The sequence below is a fragment of the Poecilia formosa genome, unplaced genomic scaffold (genome assembly GCF_000485575.1).
Source record: "Poecilia formosa unplaced genomic scaffold, Poecilia_formosa-5.1.2 Scaffold0, whole genome shotgun sequence".
Taxonomy (NCBI): domain Eukaryota; kingdom Metazoa; phylum Chordata; class Actinopteri; order Cyprinodontiformes; family Poeciliidae; genus Poecilia; species Poecilia formosa.
In genome coordinates, this window is record NW_006799939.1 from 5,400,856 (window position 1) to 5,421,691 (window position 20,836).

A 20,836-nucleotide genomic window follows, 5' to 3' on the forward strand; every position below is an offset into this window, starting at 1 on the left:
TTATTGGCAACATAAAACGTACATGTTGGACTTAACTTTAGTCTTACATTGATTCTTTAGTAGAGGCGATTTGTCATCCAGGGAAAAGCCAGTAGTGTTTATGTAGAAGCGCACAGTGGACAATTTTTCACAGCTTGAAGCATGTTTTTTATTACGAAACCTGAATTGTTGCTAAACCTCCTCCAGTAAGCTGGTTATTTACACATACTGGAGAACTTTGTCTTTTTCCAGCTTCAGGTTAAGAATTACCCTTTAAACCACATGACATACAAAATCTTACTGAAATTTTGACCCGTTTAAGCTGAGAACCAGGTCAGGTTTGTAGGTCGACCTTGTTCGCACACACCTTTTTATCGTCTTCTATTGGACTGAGATTGGAGCTTTGTGATGGTCACTGCAAAACATTGACTTTGTTGTCTTTAAGCCGGTCATTGAACCTTTTGAAGACACTGTTGTATCCAAGATTTTAACTTCTGTGCAGACAGTTTTAGCCATTACAAAAACATTTTCTTACGACATAATCTACTTTGCGAAGCACACCAGTTTTCATACATCACAGTTGGGATAGTCTTCAAGGTCAGAAATTTCACCCTTTAATCCTTCAAATGTACCATTGGCCAAGCATTTAATTTTTACTTTTATCCACTCAAGGGCATGTCTCCAGAAACTAAAGTATTTATGCGTGAGTGAAAACCTTGAACAGTTTCTTTTTTTATGTTTCTTTTGAAGTCACATCTCTTTCTTCTCTGAAGGGCCTTTCCAGTCATGTGGGTACAGTTGGTGCTAGTTTCACTGTTGGTAATAACTCTCTTACCAGCTTCATCCTGAATCTACACAAGGTCTTCATAATCTGCACTACAATTGTTCATCTCTGGAACACATAATCCATCTCCTTCCTCAATGTGTCTGGTTTTTATACTTCTGTATAATTGTTTGAAGAGATTCCTTCAGGCACCCGGAAAATGTACACAAGATGAGCCAGACGTTTGGCTTGATAACTTGCCTGATGTCGTTCTGTTTTGCCATGATGTCACACAAGGATGTAATTTGTTTAAGACGTTGCCTTAGAATCCATCCTTTAGGTGTGCCTCTAATTAATTCAAATGTTAGCTGTAAGAAGCTGAAAAGTGATTTTTTTTTTCTTGCCTCTCCTTCAGCTGCTGGTTAGTTGACTCCATAAGAGAAACTTCAGATTGAGCAATATCGATTTTGAGAGCGACAATTCTCATCCATCATCCCACACATCACTCAATGACTCTCGATTCACAAGTGTTACCATGCTTTGCAGTGATGCTAAAAGTTGACTGGCAGTCCCACATTATTGCAGCAGGTTGTTGCAATACCTCGTTTTTCGAGATGGACCCACCTCGCCTTAAAACAAACTCCAGCTCTACTGCCATTTTTTATTTTCTTAATCCTCTCTGTCAGTTTTGAATCCTGGATGTTTCCACTTGGGAAAGCCCGAGGCTTCACACTTTCAGTCTAGCTGCGCAGATGAAATATACTGTCTGCACATATCATCACATCATTAGGCCCAAAGGGAGCCCCGCTATGGATTAGAAGCTGTCGACCTGTGAGGCACAGATGAATTTATGAAGCACTTTATCAGCATGAAGAATGAGCGGAACGCTTTGTCTCCTTCCATCCGCGTTTATCTGTGGGAATAATGACCACGTCGTCCTTCCGTTCCACTCGCCCCCTTTCAGCCACACCATCTTGATCGCCGTCGGCCGCGTCACGCCGTTTTGTGCGCGCACGTGTGCTCTGACCTCCAAGGTTGTTACAGTAAACTAAAACCAACGAAACAACGAAAGCTGAAACTGAGAAAAGCTTTGTAGTTCACCGAAATAAATAAAAATGGTAATTAATGGGAGGAAACTATGACCAACTGGAACAATGTCATGCATTTATAAAATTAACCAAAACATACTGAAATTATAGATACAATATCCTACGTTTTCATCTTAATAAATCTGTTTATTAGCTTTTTGAGTTTTTGTATTTCTCCACAAAAGCAGTTTGCGTCAGCTGTTGGCAAATTACAGCACTTAGCGCTGGTCTGCAAAATGGCGACAGCAAAAGTTGGAAGAAAACTCCAGAGTCAGCCGGTTGCTCAACAATAACTGAACACATTTTTTGAAAATGGCATCTTCTGTTGAGTATTCATTACCCAGTCAATGTATACATTATCATTACACTGTGGCGGCCCTGAAGTGCAAACCACATCAACAAATGACTAAACAACAAATTGAAAACCACAACATATTCAAAATAAACAACCACATCCACTACGCACAGCTACAGATTAAGAAAACACAATGACTTCTCTTTTTTTGTTGTATATATGTTGACTTTTTTGGTGTGTAGTTGTGTTTAGTCATTTGTTGAAATGGTTTGCACTTCAGGGCCACCATACAATACACCATTCTGAAATCTACACCTAAAAATGAACCAATGTATGAATAAAACTAAAACTACTACAATGACTAATAAAAACTAAGCTAAAATTAAACGATATTTAATTCAGAATAACTAACAAAACACTCTTAAAACCAACTGAATTAGATTTTAAAAAGTCACAACGAAATGAGACAAAGCTATTATAAGCCCCGCTGACCTCTGACCCCTCCCTATTTTTTGACACCGCTGGTTGCGAGCAGAAGATAAGTGACGCAGTCTGAGCCACTTGAGCCCCGCGTGGGAGGCAGCAAATTGTCCATTAAGTGTTTGAGCAGAGGCCGAGCGAAGATTTGATATAGTGGGGGAAACAAAAGTAATATGTAGCCGGAAATTCAATTGTCTCTCTCTCTCTCTCTCTCTCTCTCCAGCAAGTAGCAGCTTTGCCTTCCCAACCAAATCAATTTCGCATGAAAGCACAAGTTCTGATTAGGTTTGCCACCGAGTCCACTTCGCGGCCGGTCTCCACCGGTCTGCGCAAGTGCATGGTGTTTACGAGACAGAACTTCAGTGACTCAGATGAACTTCCTCGTGTTGCCGAAACTCTGATTGCCACAATAGAAGGAAGCCGTCTCCTATTTCTCACAGAGCTGATGCGGTGCATATGAGCATAGGAAATGTTTCCCTCTGCTTCATTGTGGAAGTCTTTGACCCTGAAGACAGCTGCAGCCAATACGTGTCGGTGGAGCAAGAGGAGAACCGGGAACACGCCCTTCTCTCCTACAGCATCAAGAGACCCCAAGCGGGAACAGACATTGCTTGGCAGGAAGCTGCCGTTACAACTTATGGGTCGTCAGCCTGAGTGGAGGCTGGGAGTTTGTGCCGGTCAGGACTCGTTTGACTGCGGGGGGATTGTGTTACGACAGCGAGGCTCTGAGGCCCACCGGGTTCTGCATCTTAGACCACAGGGCATCCTCGGTTCTCTGAGGAAGCCCGGTTGTTATCGAACCCCAGTGCACAGCGCACGCCTCCGACCGTGCTAACTGAATCCCCAGTGCAGGTCAGGTTTACGCTGAGAGTAACTAAGTTGTAATGCTCTTACCTGCATTGCGGTATAATGAATGTGGAAGAAAGCATCCCGTATGCTGGACATATGCGTGTTTGGAATGAGTTCTCCTAAAGTATTTCAGTTAAACGTCTGTGGGAAGGCCCGATTCAACAGCCTTTGGACCAAAATATGAACATCCTGTATTAAAATAGAGATATGCAACATTAATTGAAATTCCATTCTGTTATCTGAAGTGCACTTCAAAACTCATTATGGCAAAAGTTGTAGAAGGCACTTGATGGTTTGAATGCTGCTAAATAAATGTGGATGCCTCACTAAGTATTACAGTGTCAAAAATATTAAACTTCTAAAAAAGATTGCAATATTTACATCCATTTTTGCTGACAATTAAGTGTTTATTTCATGAAATCTCCATTTGTTTTTACCTCTATTGGACAGTTAAACGTTGCTGTTATTTATATTGCGTACATTTTTGCTCTTCCATTTCCACCACCCGTTAACCTGGAGCACAGTGACTGACATGCTTCATAGCAGGTTGAAGCAAATCGTCCTCCATCACACTGGATGCAGGTAACTGTAGCGAGGTCAACATTTACCCAGCCTGCCGTCACACCCAGTGTTGACAGAGCTGCAGTTCCCAAAAAAAAAAAAAACACCAGCAGGGACACACAAAGGAGCCGGATTGCCGATTCATCTGTTAGGCTTAGATTGCATCTCAGTCTTAATCTTCATCTCACTCTCATACCCAAAATAACCCAGCCCACCGTACATATGGGCCTCGACAGGTCCGGGCTGCGTTTAACCGAGCGCTCTGGGGGTGCAGCTAATAAAAGGATGACGCTCTGTGTAACTAGTGCTTTGCAGGACACGTGTTTCTTTTTTTCTTCTTCTTCTTTTCAGCAGGGGAATATTTGGAGCTTAGTTTTCCACTGTTTTTGTTTATCCGTGAAAGCGTATCCTCCCAGTTACAGGTTTCCATTATTATTAACTTGGAGCAGAAAGTAAAATAACAAAACAAAACAAAAAAAAAAACATGTTTCCAGAGCTGCAAAGCAAATGCTCTGGATCCTGGGGCCGTTTTCTTTACGATGAAATCCTGAAGATGTGACATGTTGATGCGGAAAGTTTCACTTCAGTTGAAATTTAGATATGAAAAAGTGAAGATGATTTCTAGATTTCTTGCTACATGACACCTGGCGAATCCTTGTCATTTATGACCCTTCACAGAGCTAAGAACTTGGATGATCACTCATTCAGGTTCTTCAAAAATTTCTCAGTTTCCCAGAAATTGTGGCAACTGAATAGTATACGCACGATGCATCATTAAGCGGCTATAAATAGCTCAGCGGTGACTTGTGGTGCGACAGTTGGCCACATCCTGTTTCTAAAATTCTCACATTGGTGACAGAGTACGAAGATGACAACACAGAGGCCAGTGTTTTACCTTCAGCAGCTCTTTGTGACACTTTTTTTTTTTTTTTTTTTGGTTGTTTTTTTTCTTAGAACGGAACATCACCCTGCATGCCGACGGAAAATATTAGTTGAGAACGCTTGAAAATAGCGCCACAGTTAATACGTGGGTGGACGGGACGCAACTTTTAAACAACAAGAACATTTTTTTTAAAGGAAGCAACAAACTTTGCAGCTAAGAAAAATAAAGGGAACATTTGTGGCTTTTTTTTTTTTTGCTTCCAAGTTGTTGGGTTTTCCCAGCCCTCGTGCAGAATTACCTGGAGCTGTTTTCTCACCTCTGCAAACAGAGCCGAGCAGCAGCGGCATTAACGCTGGATCATTTCATTGTTGCATGTGCTTGTTACTTCCTTTATGTCCTGTAATGGTGGAGCTAAAAATAACGTCCGCGTGTAAATGCCTGTTTAGCCTCGGAGTGGAACAGGGTTGAAAACAGCCAGCGGTGTTGGCACAGGTTGGATTTTTCCGAAGGGAGTTCCTCCTGTTGAGGGAGGTGAGCCCCGACCAACCTGCGTGTGTGTGAGAGCGTGTGAGTAGGACGGTGTTTGCATTCAAAGCGCAGGGGCATGAGATTCAAAGTTTGTGACCTTTCTCTTTTAGATGTTTCAGATTGCATCCATCCATCAATCATAGCAGGCTTCATTTGGAGCTACGTACCTCGCACTGTAAAAAACAAAATCTTACCAAGTGTTTTTGGTCTAGTTTGTAGTGGAAATATCTTACATCACTTAGAAACAAGACAAAAACTAACAGATAACCACAAAACCGTAAAGCAAGTTCCTGTATCTTGCTGAAGCAAGATACAGGAACTTGCTTTAAGTCAATATTATCTCTATACTGATGAAAAAGTTCTATATCCATTGGCAGATTATTTCACTTATAACATGGGGAAAATATCTTGAAGTGAATTTTTCTGCCAATGAAACACTTATTTCAAGTTGGTTTTGTCTTATTTCAAGTGTACCAACTTACAGGTAACTTTCCAGCGAGAAATGGCAGCTTGTTTTAAGTAAGTAATTCCTTAATATTGATGAAAATGTATTTTTTCATTAGCAGAAAAATTCACTTATAACAAGTTAATTTTTCCATGTCATAAGTGAAATGATCTGTCAATGGATATAGTACTTTTTCATCAGTATTAGGGAATTATTGACTTGAAGCAAGTTTCTGTATCTTGCTGAAAGGTTGTGTATCAGTTTTGTCATATTTCAAGTGTACTAAGACATTTGCACTAGAAACTAGATCAAAAGCACTTGGTAAGATTTTTTTTTTGCGGTGTACTTGTAGATTGTTTCAGTTTTTACATACATTTCGCCGTCGTGCCACAAGCTGCAGTACATTTTTGTGTGTTTAGACTGAATCCACGGAGCCTCAGGCTGGGTTTGTGTTGTTTTCGTCTAGAAATGTGCTGATGCTTTGCCGTTCTCCTAACCCTATCTGTTGATAAACTGCCAAGCCTCCTTTGAACCTTGGGGTGGGCGGACTTCCCGTCGCTGGTCTCACCCGTCTCGTTTTTCTCTCTCGGCGTCCGCTTCAGTCGCCGTTATCACCCCAGAGTCCAAACGGAGCTCCCCTGTTTGCAGGGTCTTGGGGTCCTCGCCATCTTTCTGCAGTCACTTCCCTCTGTTTTGCCAAAGAAGACAGCAGATAAACCGAGGAGGCCAGGGAGGGAGGGCACTGATCCCTGCGCTGCCCCGACCGTGGGAAAAGCACGGGCACAGGAACTGGTGGCAGGAAAGACAAGACGGCGGCGTGAAAACACAGATGTGTGTGTGTGCGAGGCCGATACGCATTCGTAATGACATCGATATGTTTGGACTGCAGCTACTGATATCCGTGTATTTGTCTGCTTGGTCGTCACTGTGCCGTTGTAGCGTGGTGTCACCGTTACACATTATGTATACACACCCTGTCAAAACTTATGGCATTCCATTGTACGAAAATATGTTTTTCTAGTGTCGATGTGCTTACATTTACTGTTAATGCTGTTGGGAAGAAATTCTTTGTCCAATTCCAACGGCTGGATTAACTTGTTTCAAGCAAAAATGTGTTGATTTCAATTTTATTTAAAGTCACTTATACCATTCTCATCAATCAGTGGAAACGCCTTTATCGACATTACAGGAACCTTTATCATAATCCATACACTTTTAGAAGTTGACTAAGAAATAAACTAATTTCATGTGTCAGTTTAATAAAAGGTGATGGGCTGGCCTTGTCAGAAATGGCCTACAGAAAGCAATTGGTGCAGTAAAGGTCTACAGCTTTAAGAAAAATCACTTGTCTTTTATTTTTGTATATAATTTGTTAATTTTATCAAACCATATGTTGTTTCTTTTCCAAATTGTTGAAATTCTACATGCAGTTTTCTAAGCCCATCAACCTAGGCGTTCCACAGGGCTTGATGTTTGCTCCGCTTTTCTTTAGCTTGTATATAAATGAAATATTTATCTCTGTGTGGACAATGTGACATGTTTATTGTATGCAGACTATCCTAATTATTTTATCTCATGTTTGAATAGCAGAACTTGTAGACTGGTTGACAGATGAACTGAAACGAAGATTTGTTCAAAAAGCCACAGTGCAGATCTATATTTTGGCAAATTGACAAATGATACAAATATTTTGCTTTGCATCCTCACTTAATCTTTACATTAAAACAAGTCTGCTCCTAGACCAAGGTCAGTTTTGGGGAATTTTAGATTTCTGGCAAAAAAGCTACTCTTCCCTTAATGTTTGATAAATTAGTCCTCTATGGAAATACTATATTTTTAAAATCTGTGGAATCTATCTTTATACAACCATTCATTCATAATCATAGACAGGAAATAATAGTAGAAAGAGCCATACTTGTTCATCATTAAGACGTTTTAAAGACCTACTAAAAGTCATATAGGAACGTTTATCTCGTCTACAGGAATCTAAAAAACATTTGCTTTTCCTCTGACTTATCTTGTACTTTTCATATCTGTGAATAAAGCTGCAAGAGTAGACTATAACTCAGAAAAACAAGATATAGTCAGTCTTTATTTCATGCACATCACATGAGGATTTTTGCTTTCAAATTTGACCAAACGCCGGCAGACGGTCCTCATCCTGTTACAGATTTAGTCTGTGCTCTCTGCATTACGTATTTAATTTAATTTACTTAATTTCTATTAACGTGCTAAAATAAAACATGGCAAAAAAGCAGGCTGCAGGCAATACATGTTTCTTGTATTGTTCTTTTAACTACAATCAACTAGTCTAATAGAGTTATTAAAATAAAGTACACTTTCCATTAAGAATGCATAAACAAAAGGATAGAAGAGAAATTTAGTCAATTAGCCTCGACTTCCAGGGTTTGCTTGAGGCACTAAAAACCAGAAGCCTGGCCAGCATTTTAAAAATGACAACAGTGTGAGTTCTCATTAGCTGTGTGATTTTTAACAATCCTTTTGTTTCTCTTGTCTCGACAGTGAACGAGATCATCAGGAACGACCTCTCCAGCATTTCTGTGCACTCTCATGCGTAGACGTCCAGATGTCTTCTGCTGCAGCACATCTCCGCACAGACAGACAGACAGACACACACACACACACACACACACGCACTCCAGCAGCAACATCAGCTGGGGGATGACACACATAGACACGCGCACACACACACAAAGAAGAAGAAAAGAAGCTTTGACGAAGATCTCTTGCCTGGGTGTTTAAACTCAGAAAGCGGCTGCAGACTCAAACCGACAATCACCGGCAAGCTCTGTTTGAATAAACAAGGTGAATGTCGTATCGAAGAAAAGAAAAACAAAAAAACGAAGAAGAGGAAGAAAAATAAGGGAAGTGATATCAGGGGCAAAGTATGTGACTACACTTGCCTTAATTCAGAGCAGATGTTCTATTAGTGGACCAAGCAGTTCAAGAAGACTGAATTGCTCCTCTTAAAATGACAATCTTCATCTCAAGTCGGCGTTAATGCACGGACAGGATAGCTGGGCGGCGTCTGGCCTAGTTACTTTGACTCATTCAGCAACAACCAAACTGGTGCCTTACAGCAGTCCTACTGTCAAAACAGCAGCAGTCATGTGCAGATGGTTCACTGAAGCCCAAAGCAGAAGTTTTTATATGTCATTTTTTCTATATATATATATATATATCTATATCATTTCAATGATTTGTTTACAGAGGAACAGAGCAAAATGTTCTGAAATATGTCGGGCGTATGTGAATACATGGTAATCGCTTTTTACTTGCTTTCCTGTTATTATTATTATTCCTAATATCTTCTTTTTCATGTATGCCGAATGTTATGTATTATAACTTTTTTGTATAAACATATCTGGTAAAAAAAAAATGTATGCCTTATGCTTGTATCATGAACATTTCCCACTTTTTTTTTTAATCTTCAGTTTCTCATTTTGCTTTTGACCTTAGTGCCTTTATGTTTCTCAAACACAACGTTTCTCCATCTTCCAGCCCCAGATCACGTCACACCGATGCAAAGACAATCAGAGAATACGAGGTGCAAATCTTTAACGACAAAAGTTCCCAATTAGCAGGAGCTTATAAGTAGGAGTTGACCTTTTTTCGAGCAACGAGTTAGCTGAACAACGGTATGCTTACCTGCTGAAATTAGAAGACTTCTTGCACTGCAGGCGTGCCTGTAAATAGACAAAGGGATATTATTTTTATTTTGTTAAGTGAACCACAGGCTCAGTTGTGTTCATTGTTTCAGAGAGGAGTTCGCTGGACTGTTACTTATTTTTAGAAGGTGGCAATAATTGATCTTTGTCAACCAAAGGATTTTATCTTTGAAGTTATTGTCCAAATTTTTTTTTTCTGTATGATTCTCGTACATCAAATATTATGCACTTTACAGCAGACTTTCTTTCCTTCAGACCAAATATTGTCGAGTGATTCCCTCTGCTGTGTCACATATCAACTCTCATCTGTAGCCTTCTCCCCCCCGCACCCACCACGTTATCCGTCTTACGGCGCATGCACTCCATAATGTTGCTGGGAATCATTAGCTGATTGTAGCTTCCAGAATAGTTTTCCCTACACATTTGTGGACATACTCTGTATTAGCATGACTAAACTGTAAGGATAAGGTTTCTATTTTGTGCCTTACGCTCTTCCATGGTTTAAAAAAAAAAATAAAAAAATGGACGCATCTGTGTAAAGCTCCCCTCTAAAGGCACAAGGTGAAACGTTTCTCTTTAATATGACATATTTATGAAAGAAAAAATGGAATTTGTTTAAAGTGATTTTAATTAATATGTTCTCTAAAAATTAATGAATAAATCACACAATGGTGACCAAAACGTCTATGCTCTGGTGTCTTTGATACTTTGGCAAGCATGTAGTCATATTTGTGGGGCACGTTGCAAAAAAAAAAGTCTTCAATGCTAACGCCCCGACTTGCTCTGACACAAGTTAGGTCACAGGTATACTGGTTTTGGTTTTCAATCCAAACAGAATGGCTTGAGGTAAACACTGTTTGACGTGAAGGAGTGATCCAGAGTAGGAATTACGCAGCAATATTTGGGTTCATTGAATCTTTTCTTAACGACATTGGCAAGCTCCTTGTCTGGTGAAAGTGACACTGACGAATGAGTGTGAAAGTACAAGGACAGGCATCTACTGTATGGCACAAGAAAAAAAAAAAAAATCAGATGGGCGAGGAGATTGATACCCCCTTTTCCTTTAAATGAATTATTCTGTAAACAGAGTAAAATGTGTGGAAATCCAGTCAGTATAACTTGATTTAAACGGACAGACTGGTTATGACCCGGCAACAAAATCTTATATAGAACATTTAAAAGACTTTTATAATTACAAATTTAAATATATAATTCAGTTGTTCCAATTAAAACACAAAATAATGTCACAAACAAAACAAGGCACAGTCATACCAATCTCTAGTTGTGAATTTACATTTGTCTCATTTCCCCCCCGTCTCACCTCAAATGTCACACCTCTAGTTTGTCCACGACACAGACAAACTATAAAACCCACGTTTCCTATTGCAAGATGACTACTCTGTCTATAAGGACTTTAATGACGTTCTTTGGTCAAAGTGTGAATTCAGCAATTAAGAGGCTAATGTCAAGCAAACAAACCAGTTCTTTTAAAGCTGGTTACCACAACCCAGAAACATGAAAATTATTGCATGTCACAATTATATAGTCTTATTACAACCTGAACCCGTTTGGTCAGTACAGCTAGCCAACTAGCTAGCTAGTTTGGAAAGAAAGGTCAGGCTCCTAACAGCTTCTCTTACACGGCACGTGAAATAAACTTTTTTTGGCTATTCAAAAAGAGCCCAATATTATTCTTATTTATTTTGTTATATCTTTCGGGCTTAGAACAACATTTGGTTCATAGCTTCATATGGAGATTTGCCTCCGCTGCCTTCACTGCGCCTCCATGACAGGCACGCTTGTTTTGCAGTGAGTATCTCTACCAGGCGGTGGCTGCGGATGAAACGGCTCCTCGCCATGGGAGCTGCCATGCTCCTGTGTACCACCTGCCAGTCTTACAGACTTTTTCCATCCAGCAAAGTTATGAGGCTCCCATGGCGACAGAAGGCAGGCCTAGGCAGTACGTCTGTAAATGATCGAGGCGTTCCCAAAAATAGACCCACTATTTACAAATGCAGACACGCCCCTTTTTCCTGGCACACATCCTTTTTTTTTTTTTTTTTCACCTTAGGCTGCCTATCACAGGGTCACCACTGGTGAAGAGGAAATGGCTGAGGGCGACGGTTTTCCCCATCAAACGGCAGCCGGCGAGAAAAGGTTCCAGGACTTCAGCTGATTACAGAATCGTTCACAGTTTATTTGGGAAATTCTAAAAATAAAACTTGTGGCTTCTGAGCACTTTAATGCTTGATCTAAATTAACTTTACACACTTTAAAGTAGATTACCTGAGACTTTTCTCAAACACAATGCCCTACTTTATCATCACCTTTTTCCCTTATTTTAAATTACTTATTCTTAGCATTTTAAAAAAAATCCCTCTTTATCCCTTTTTCAGAGACAGCAATATAAATAATTTTTGTGTGAAACATTCAATGATTTTTGCTAAAATAAGATTGTGAAGCCGAATTTCTTCTACTTAAAAAAAGTTATTTTGGTCTGGATGTTTTTGGATCTGTTGGTTCATGTGTTGAAAACTCATCTCGGGAAAACAGTCAACAAGCACTTACAAACACTTCTTATCAAAGTTTGAAGTCTTCAGTAACTCACTTACTCATGATCATTATTTCCTCTAAATAATCCAATTGACATTTAGTTCTTGAGAAGAAGTCCACAATGAAACAACCCAGTTTGGGTTCCTTTGTTTACCCAGCCTGGGCTTCAGATATGTATTGATCCAGCTCTGACATAATTTGACACAATAGGTTTGGGTTAGTTTTTCAACATCAACATGGGTTAACGTTTCTAACGTCTACTGTAACAGCTATCAAACGGGGTTGAAAGGAATACAAAAAGAATCTGGATTACTAAAGAAGTAATATTTGAGATTAAATATATATACATTTTATTTTTAGACCGATTCTGCATATATTAGCCAAATTGGACGAATTTACCAGGCGTGGTTCTGACACAGGTACTTAGGTGCTTCTGTATTTGTGGTTCAGTATTCAGTGGGTTTTTGGGAAATGAGATATCATGAGGTCCTGACCAACCAATCAGAAGAGAACTTGAGAAAATGTGCTGCCATAAATAAGTAAAACTAATTTTTGCGTTTTTTTGACCCAAAGATAAAAATTATGGCGCAGCATTAGGGCCAAAATTAAGACCATAGCACCCGTCGGTGACCACTTTCTTCCACAAGCAGAAAGTAGCCAGTAGATGGCTCCAAAGCCATCCCCTGATCTGATTAATAATTGATAGGAAATGAGATAGATACTATTCACTGGCTTTAGCACTGGAGAGGCTAGTGACTAGCATCCTGAGGCTGGTCACCTATTTGATGGCCAATTTTCTCTGCTATCCATTACCATAGATGTAGATATACTAATGGATAGCATGTCTACGCTGGTCATCTGCTTTAGACACATTTCTTTAGAAAACTTTAAGAAAAATGTTTGACATAAAATTGAGTACTCTCATATTTGCCAGTGTTGGTTTCTCAGCTACTGGTCCCAGCCTGTTATTATTCAGCTCAGTAGCTCACTAAGAAATAGATAAGAAAAGGAAATAACCACTAGTAGTGTTAATTTTTTTCCTTATATCATGCTATAAAAATCTTCGAGGCTGAAATCGTTTTACATTCAAGATTTCAAAGTGTAATTACATTACGTGATATAACGAGAAAAGCTCACTGAAAAGACTTAACTGATTAATTAGCTGGGAAAGTTAAAGTTATCAAAATTTTGATCAGGGAAGTCTGACACAAAACACATTCACATTTTGAAAACGCAAAAGGCTGTTGTTGCTAAATGTTTAATCAATTACATCTTCAAGAGACTTATTAAAAAAAGGTGGCGGAGAAAGGTCACATCGAAGGCGTTTTGTTCACTACATAACCAACAGACATCAACCTTTCTGCATTTTATAACAACAATTTCTTCAACATGTTCAGTGAAGGGCACAATGTTGACCAGATACTTGGTTAAAACTATTCAACCTTTGTCCTAATGCCAAAAATCAAGCATTTGGGATTATTTAGGTATGTATGCAAGACTTGGACTTTATACATTTTCTTTTTAAAAAATCTGATCGTTATTCACTGCTAATCAGATAAACAGACACAGCTACTCATAAAACAGCTTATATCCAGTAAGAATATTATACAAAGGCGAAAAACGGTCAATCCCAGATTGTAACCACTGCAGCCTGTGGCCTTTTCTCACAGAGGTCCACACGTACAAACCCACCTGGCAGAGGGCATGACTTAAAAGTTTCATTGTACAGATTTATAGAGTCTTTACTGCCTCAATTCCTCTATTGTATTCCCACAGAGGACTTGATTTGGGCTTGTATAAAGGCAGCGGGTAAGGTACAGCGCCGCAGCCGCTGCCCTCGCCTCTGATCGGCCATCTGCAGCCAGTAAATCGTCAGTATGGCTCTGTTATGAAGGGCATGTCGAGAAAACTCATGGGGGTGAGTTGTTTTTTTTTTTGTTTGTTTTGTTTTGTTTTAAGAGACCTTTTAAGAGATAATTGCTTGACCATACTGGAGAACCTGTGATAGTTCTGCCCCATAAGCCGATGCCGCATTTGATCTATGTGGGTCCCTCGCGCCGGTTTTTGTGATTTCTTTATTCTACAGAAACATATGTTAGACGGCCATAAACAGACCTTCTTATCAGCTTACCTTTGAGAAGTAGATGAGGACCATGTGTGTTGGGAGTCTGCACGTATGCGTCCGAGCACGTGTTTACATATGTTTCTTTAATCTGTTTAGGGCGGGATGGTGTAGGTGTGCGCGCGCGCGCCACTTTTATTGGGCCAATTCACGTGCGATAGGTTGAGCCGACGATATGCTGACACGGTCACGTCGTTGCACACAGACAGTAAAATCACATTTTTTTTATTTTTTATTATTTTTTGAAATAGACAGTTTAAGAGACAAATCAGAAACGGCAACCAGATGGGCCCCGAAAAATGTTGTGCTGACTTTTATTTCTCATCTGCAATCATTCAGTGTGAATCACTTCTTTTTTTTCTTTTTTCTTTTTTTTTTGGCGTGTGGTGCATAAAAATATTAAGCAAAGATTTATACAAGTCATGGATTGGACAGATGTACAGTCTACATTCACAACGTATACGGCGCTTTGCAAAAAACTACTTAATACCATACTCCTTTAATTTTTTTTGGATTTTGTCATTTAACAAACTTCTGTGTATTTTATTGGGTTATTTGAGAGGTAAAACAAAACTAACTCCCACATAATTATAAAGTAAAAGGCCAGGAATAAATGCTGTAATACTCAATTAGATTTTAGTAAGTTAAATCTGAAATTTGTGGCTTAAATTTGTGTTTAGATCCCTCTAGGTTAATAGCTCGTCTCTTCGGCTCATCTCCAGTTATCATGGGGCTTTTCACTGCTCATCAGATTAATGCTTGCCTGTCAGTTCAGCTTTACGGCAACATCTTGTTTACAAATATGCCATACTCTTTCCGCTTTTAAATGATGATTTCAAGAATCCTCTGAGAGACCATTGGGATTTTGTTTTTACAGCCTGATTTTTAATCATGTTTTAGAATGCAAAATTAGCTCACTTTTTGTGAGAAGTTTTGAAGACATAAAACTCCTCAAAATACGATTAAGTTTGAGGCTACGATAGCAGGCAGAATATGTGAAAGAAGACGTCAATGCTTGTGCAAATTAATCTTAAAATTTTCAGGCTGATTTCCACACGGTTTGTTTTTCATAGAGGGAGTAAAAAAAAAATGAAAGAAAAAAAAAGCATCTAAAGCAATCAGTTTCCCTCCATTTGTTTGCTGTAAATGTTTGGGCACATATATATGCAGAATGTTTATGTTGAAGGTAGCATGCATTAGGAATGCTCCTAATGGGCTGCGGCAGTAAAAGCGCTTGCTAGTCAAGAGTTCAGGCAGGTGCAGACTCTTACAGTAGATAAAGGAGCCTGGCACTGGAGATGAGTTCACGACAATCACTGTGAGGCTTTTAGACGCCTTCTCCGAGCTCAATCTTCATTTCCCCTGACACTGATTTTACAATAAGGATCCGGAGAAAAGGGGAATGTCCATCTATTCATTTTAATGATCCCTCATTATTGACTGCTGGCAGGGAGGGGGCGGGCAAAAGGTAATGATTCTTTGTCTTTGCTAGCCAATCGCCCCTTTTAAAGGGATGAGTCTCTAAATAAGGCCACTAATGGATGCCCAGCATGACCTAAGGATGACCCCATACCCAACCCCTGAGTGCAGGCTTCCCGAAATGAAAGAGTTTTTTTTTTTTNAATTACAAATTTAAATATATAATTCAGTTGTTCCAATTAAAACACAAAACAATGTCAAAAACAAAACAAGGCACAGTCATACCAATCTCTAGTTGTGAATTTACATTTGTCTCATTTCCCCCCCGTCTCACCTCAAATGTCACACCTCTAGTTTGTCCACGACACAGACAAACTATAAAACCCACGTTTCCTATTGCGAGATGACTACTCTGTCAATAAGGACTTTAATGACGTTCTTTGGTCAAAGTGTGAATTCAGCAATTAAGAGGCTAATGTCAAGCAAACAAACCAGTTCTTTTAAAGCTGGTTACCACAACCCAGTAACATGAAAATTATTCCATGTCACAATTATATAGTCTTATTACAACCTGAACCCGTTTGGTCAGTACAGCGAGCCAACTAGCTAGCTAGTTTGGAAAGAAAGGTCAGGCTCCTAACAGCTTCTCTTACACGGCACGTGAAATAAACTTTTTTTGGCTATTCAAAAAGAGCCCAATATTATTCTTATTTATTTTGTTATATCTTTCGGGCTTAGAACAACATTTGGTTCATAGCTTCATATGGAGATTTGCCTCCGCTGCCTTCACTGCACCTCCATAACAGGCACGCTTGTTTTGCAGTGAGTATCTCTACCAGGCGGTGGCTGCGGATGAAACGGCTCCTCGCCATGGGAGCTGCCATGCTCCTGTGTACCACCTGCCAGTCTTACAGACTTTTTCCATCCAGCAAAGTTATGAGGCTCCCATGGCGACAGAAGGCAGGCCTAGGCAGTACGTCTGTAAATGATCGAGGCGTTCCCAAAAATAGACCCACTATTTACAAATGCAGACACGCCCCTTTTTCCTGGCACACATCCTTTTTTTTTTTTTTTTTCACCTTAGGCTGCCTATCACAGGGTCACCACTGGTGAAGAGGAAATGGCTGAGGGCGACGGTTTTCCCCATCAAACGGCAGCCGGCGAGAAAAGGCTCCAGGACTTCAGCTGATTACAGAATCGTTCACAGTTTATTTGGGAAATTCTAAAAATAAAACTTGTGGCTTCTGAGCACTTTAATGCTTGATCTAAATAAACTTTACACACTTTAAAGTAGATTACCTGAGACTTTTCTCAAACACAATGCCCTACTTTATCATCACCTTTTTCCCTTATTTTAAATTACTTATTCTTAGCATTTTAAAAAAAATCCCTCTTTATCCCTTTTTCAGAGACAGCAATATAAATAATTTTTGTGTGAAACATTCAATGATTTTTGCTAAAATAAGATTGTGAAGCCGAATTTCTTCTACTTAAAAAAAGTTATTTTGGTCTGGATGTTTTTGGATCTGTTGGTTCATGTGTTGAAAACTCATCTCGGGAAAACAGTCAACAAGCACTTACAAACACTTCTTATCAAAGTTTGAAGTCTTCAGTAACTCACTTACTCATGATCATTATTTCCTCTAAATAATCCAATTGACATTTAGTTCTTGAGAAGAAGTCCACAATGAAACAACCCAGTTTGGGTTCCTTTGTTTACCCAGCCTGGGCTTCAGATATGTATTGATCCAGCTCTGACATAATTTGACACAATAGGTTTGGGTTAGTTTTTCAACATCAACATGGGTTAACGTTTCTAACGTCTACTGTAACAGCTATCAAACGGGGTTGAAAGGAATACAAAAAGAATCTGGATTACTAAAGAAGTAATATTTGAGATTAAATATATATACATTTTATTTTTAGACCGATTCTGCATATATTAGCCAAAATGGACGAATTTACCAGGCGTGGTTCTGACACAGCTACTTAGGTGCTTCTGTATTTGTGGTTCAGTATTCAGTGGGTTTTTGGGAAATTAGATATCATGAGGTCCTGAGAACTTGAGAAAATGTGCTGCCATAAATAAGTAAAACAAATTTTTGGGTTTTTTGACCCAAAGATAAAATATTTTATCTTTGGGTAAAAAGATAAAAATAAAAATTAGGGCCAAAATTTTGGCCCTAATTTTGGCATTAGGGCCAAAATTAAGACCATAGCGCCCATCGGTGACCACTTTCTTCCACAAGTAGAAAGTAGCCAGTAGATGGCTCCAAAGCCATCCACTGATCTGATTAATGATTGATAGGAAATGAGATAGATACTATTCACTGGCTTTAGCACTGGAGAGGCTAGTGACTAGCATCCTGAGGCTGGTCACCTATTTGATGGCCAATTTTCTCTGCTATCCATTACCATAGATGTAGATATACTAATGGATAGCATGTCTACGCTGGTCATCTGCTTTAGACACATTTCTTTAGAAAACTTTAAGAAAAATGTTTGACATAAAATTGAGTACTCTCATATTTGCCAGTGTTGGTTTCTCAGCTACTGGTCCCAGCCTGTTATTATTCAGCTCAGTAGCTCACTAAGAAATAGATAAGAAAAGGAAATAACCACTAGTAGTGTTAATTTTTTTCCTTATATCATGCTATAAAAATCTTCGAGGCTGAAATCGTTTTACATTCAAGATTTCAAAGTGTAATTACATTACGTGATATAACGAGAAAAGCTCACTGAAAAGACTTAACTGATTAATTAGCTGGGAAAGTTAAAGTTATCAAAATTTTGATCAGGGAAGTCTGACACAAAACACATTCACATTTTGAAAACGCAAAAGGCTGTTGTTGCTAAATGTTTAATCAATTACATCTTCAAGAGACTTATTAAAAAAAGGTGGCGGAGAAAGGTCACATCGAAGGCGTTTTGTTCACTACATAACCAACAGACATCAACCTTTCTGCATTTTATAACAACAATTTCTTCAACATGTTCAGTGAAGGGCACAATGTTGACCAGATACTTGGTTAAAACTATTCAACCTTTGTCCTAATGCCAAAAATCAAGCATTTGGGATTATTTAGGTATGTATGCAAGACTTGGACTTTATACATTTTCTTTTTAAAAAATCTGATCGTTATTCACTGCTAATCAGATAAACAGACACAGCTACTCATAAAACAGCTTATATCCAGTAAGAATATTATACAAAGGCGAAAAACGGTCAATCCCAGATTGTAACCACTGCAGCCTGTGGCCTTTTCTCACAGAGGTCCACACGTACAAACCCACCTGGCAGAGGGCATGACTTAAAAGTTTCATTGTACAGATTTATAGAGTCTTTACTGCCTCAATTCCTCTATTGTATTCCCACAGAGGACTTGATTTGGGCTTGTATAAAGGCAGCGGGTAAGGTACAGCGCCGCAGCCGCTGCCCTCGCCTCTGATCGGCCATCTGCAGCCAGTAAATCGTCAGTATGGCTCTGTTATGAAGGGCATGTCGAGAAAACTCATGGGGGTGAGTTGTTTTTTTTTTTGTTTGTTTTGTTTTGTTTTAAGAGACCTTTTAAGAGATAATTGCTTGACCATACTGGAGAACCTGTGATAGTTCTGCCCCATAAGCCGATGCCGCATTTGATCTATGTGGGTCCCTCGCGCCGGTTTTTGTGATTTCTTTATTCTACAGAAACATATGTTAGACGGCCATAAACAGACCTTCTTATCAGCTTACCTTTGAGAAGTAGATGAGGACCATGTGTGTTGGGAGTCTGCACGTATGCGTCCGAGCACGTGTTTACATATGTTTCTTTAATCTGTTTAGGGCGGGATGGTGTAGGTGTGCGCGCGCGCGCCACTTTTATTGGGCCAATTCACGTGCGATAGGTTGAGCCGACGATATGCTGACACGGTCACGTCGTTGCACACAGACAGTAAAATCACATTTTTTTTATTTTTTATTATTTTTTGAAATAGACAGTTTAAGAGACAAATCAGAAACGGCAACCAGATGGGCCCCGAAAAATGTTGTGCTGACTTTTATTTCTCATCTGCAATCATTCAGTGTGAATCACTTCTTTTTTTTCTTTTTTCTTTTTTTTTTGGCGTGTGGTGCATAAAAATATTAAGCAAAGATTTATACAAGTCATGGATTGGACAGATGTACAGTCTACATTCACAACGTATACGGCGCTTTGCAAAAAACTACTTAATACCATACTCCTTTAATTTTTTTTGGATTTTGTCATTTAACAAACTTCTGTGTATTTTATTGGGTTATTTGAGAGGTAAAACAAAACTAACTCCCACATAATTATAAAGTAAAAGGCCAGGAATAAATGCTGTAATACTCAATTAGATTTTAGTAAGTTAAATCTGAAATTTGTGGCTTAAATTTGTGTTTAGATCCCTCTAGGTTAATAGCTCGTCTCTTCGGCTCATCTCCAGTTATCATGGGGCTTTTCACTGCTCATCAGATTAATGCTTGCCTGTCAGTTCAGCTTTACGGCAACATCTTGTTTACAAATATGCCATACTCTTTCCGCTTTTAAATGATGATTTCAAGAATCCTCTGAGAGACCATTGGGATTTTGTTTTTACAGCCTGATTTTTAATCATGTTTTAGAATGCAAAATTAGCTCACTTTTTGTGAGAAGTTTTGAAGACATAAAACTCCTCAAAATACGATTAGGTTTGTGGCTACGATAGCAGGCAGAATATGTGAAAGAAGACGTCAATGCTTGTGCAAATTAATCTTAAAATTTTCAGGCTGATTTCCACACGGTTTGTTTTTCATAGAGGGAGTAAAAAAAAAATGAAAGAAAAAAAAAGCATCTAAAGCAATCAGTTTCCCTCCATTTGTTTGCTGTAAATGTTTGGGCACATATATATGCAGAATGTTTATGTTGAAGGTAGCATGCATTAGGAATGCTCCTAATGGGCTGCGGCAGTAAAAGCGCTTGCTAGTCAAGAGTTCAGGCAGGTGCAGACTCTTACAGTAGATAAAGGAGCCTGGCACTGGAGATGAGTTCACGACAATCACTGTGAGGCTTTTAGACGCCTTCTCCGAGCTCAATCTTCATTTCCCCTGACACTGATTTTACAATAAGGATCCGGAGAAAAGGGGAATGTCCATCTATTCATTTTAATGATCCCTCATTATTGACTGCTGGCAGGGAGGGGG

General features: G+C 39.2%; 1 protein-coding gene and 1 long non-coding RNA gene across 3 annotated transcripts in view; one reads left to right on the forward strand and one right to left on the reverse strand.

The window, feature by feature from the left end:
* Positions 1 to 8,752, forward strand: part of LOC103144237 (nuclear factor of activated T-cells, cytoplasmic 1-like) — a 69,458-nt gene extending 60,706 nt beyond the window's left edge. For both annotated transcript variants that reach the window (XM_007561163.2, XM_007561322.2), the window contains one exon: positions 8,395 to 8,752. Coding sequence is in view for 1 of the 2 variants with exons in the window: in XM_007561322.2 (XP_007561384.1) it covers positions 8,395 to 8,450 (56 nt within the window). In the remaining variant the exon portion in view is untranslated. The remainder of the gene's footprint in view (positions 1 to 8,394) is intronic.
* Positions 8,656 to 10,688, reverse strand: LOC103144183 (uncharacterized). The gene is made up of 2 exons (XR_476896.2): positions 9,347 to 10,688; positions 8,656 to 9,016 (listed from the first exon to the last, which is right to left on the reverse strand). It is a non-coding gene; the product is annotated as an uncharacterized LOC103144183 (long non-coding RNA).
* Positions 10,689 to 20,836: the final 10,148 nt, after the last annotated feature.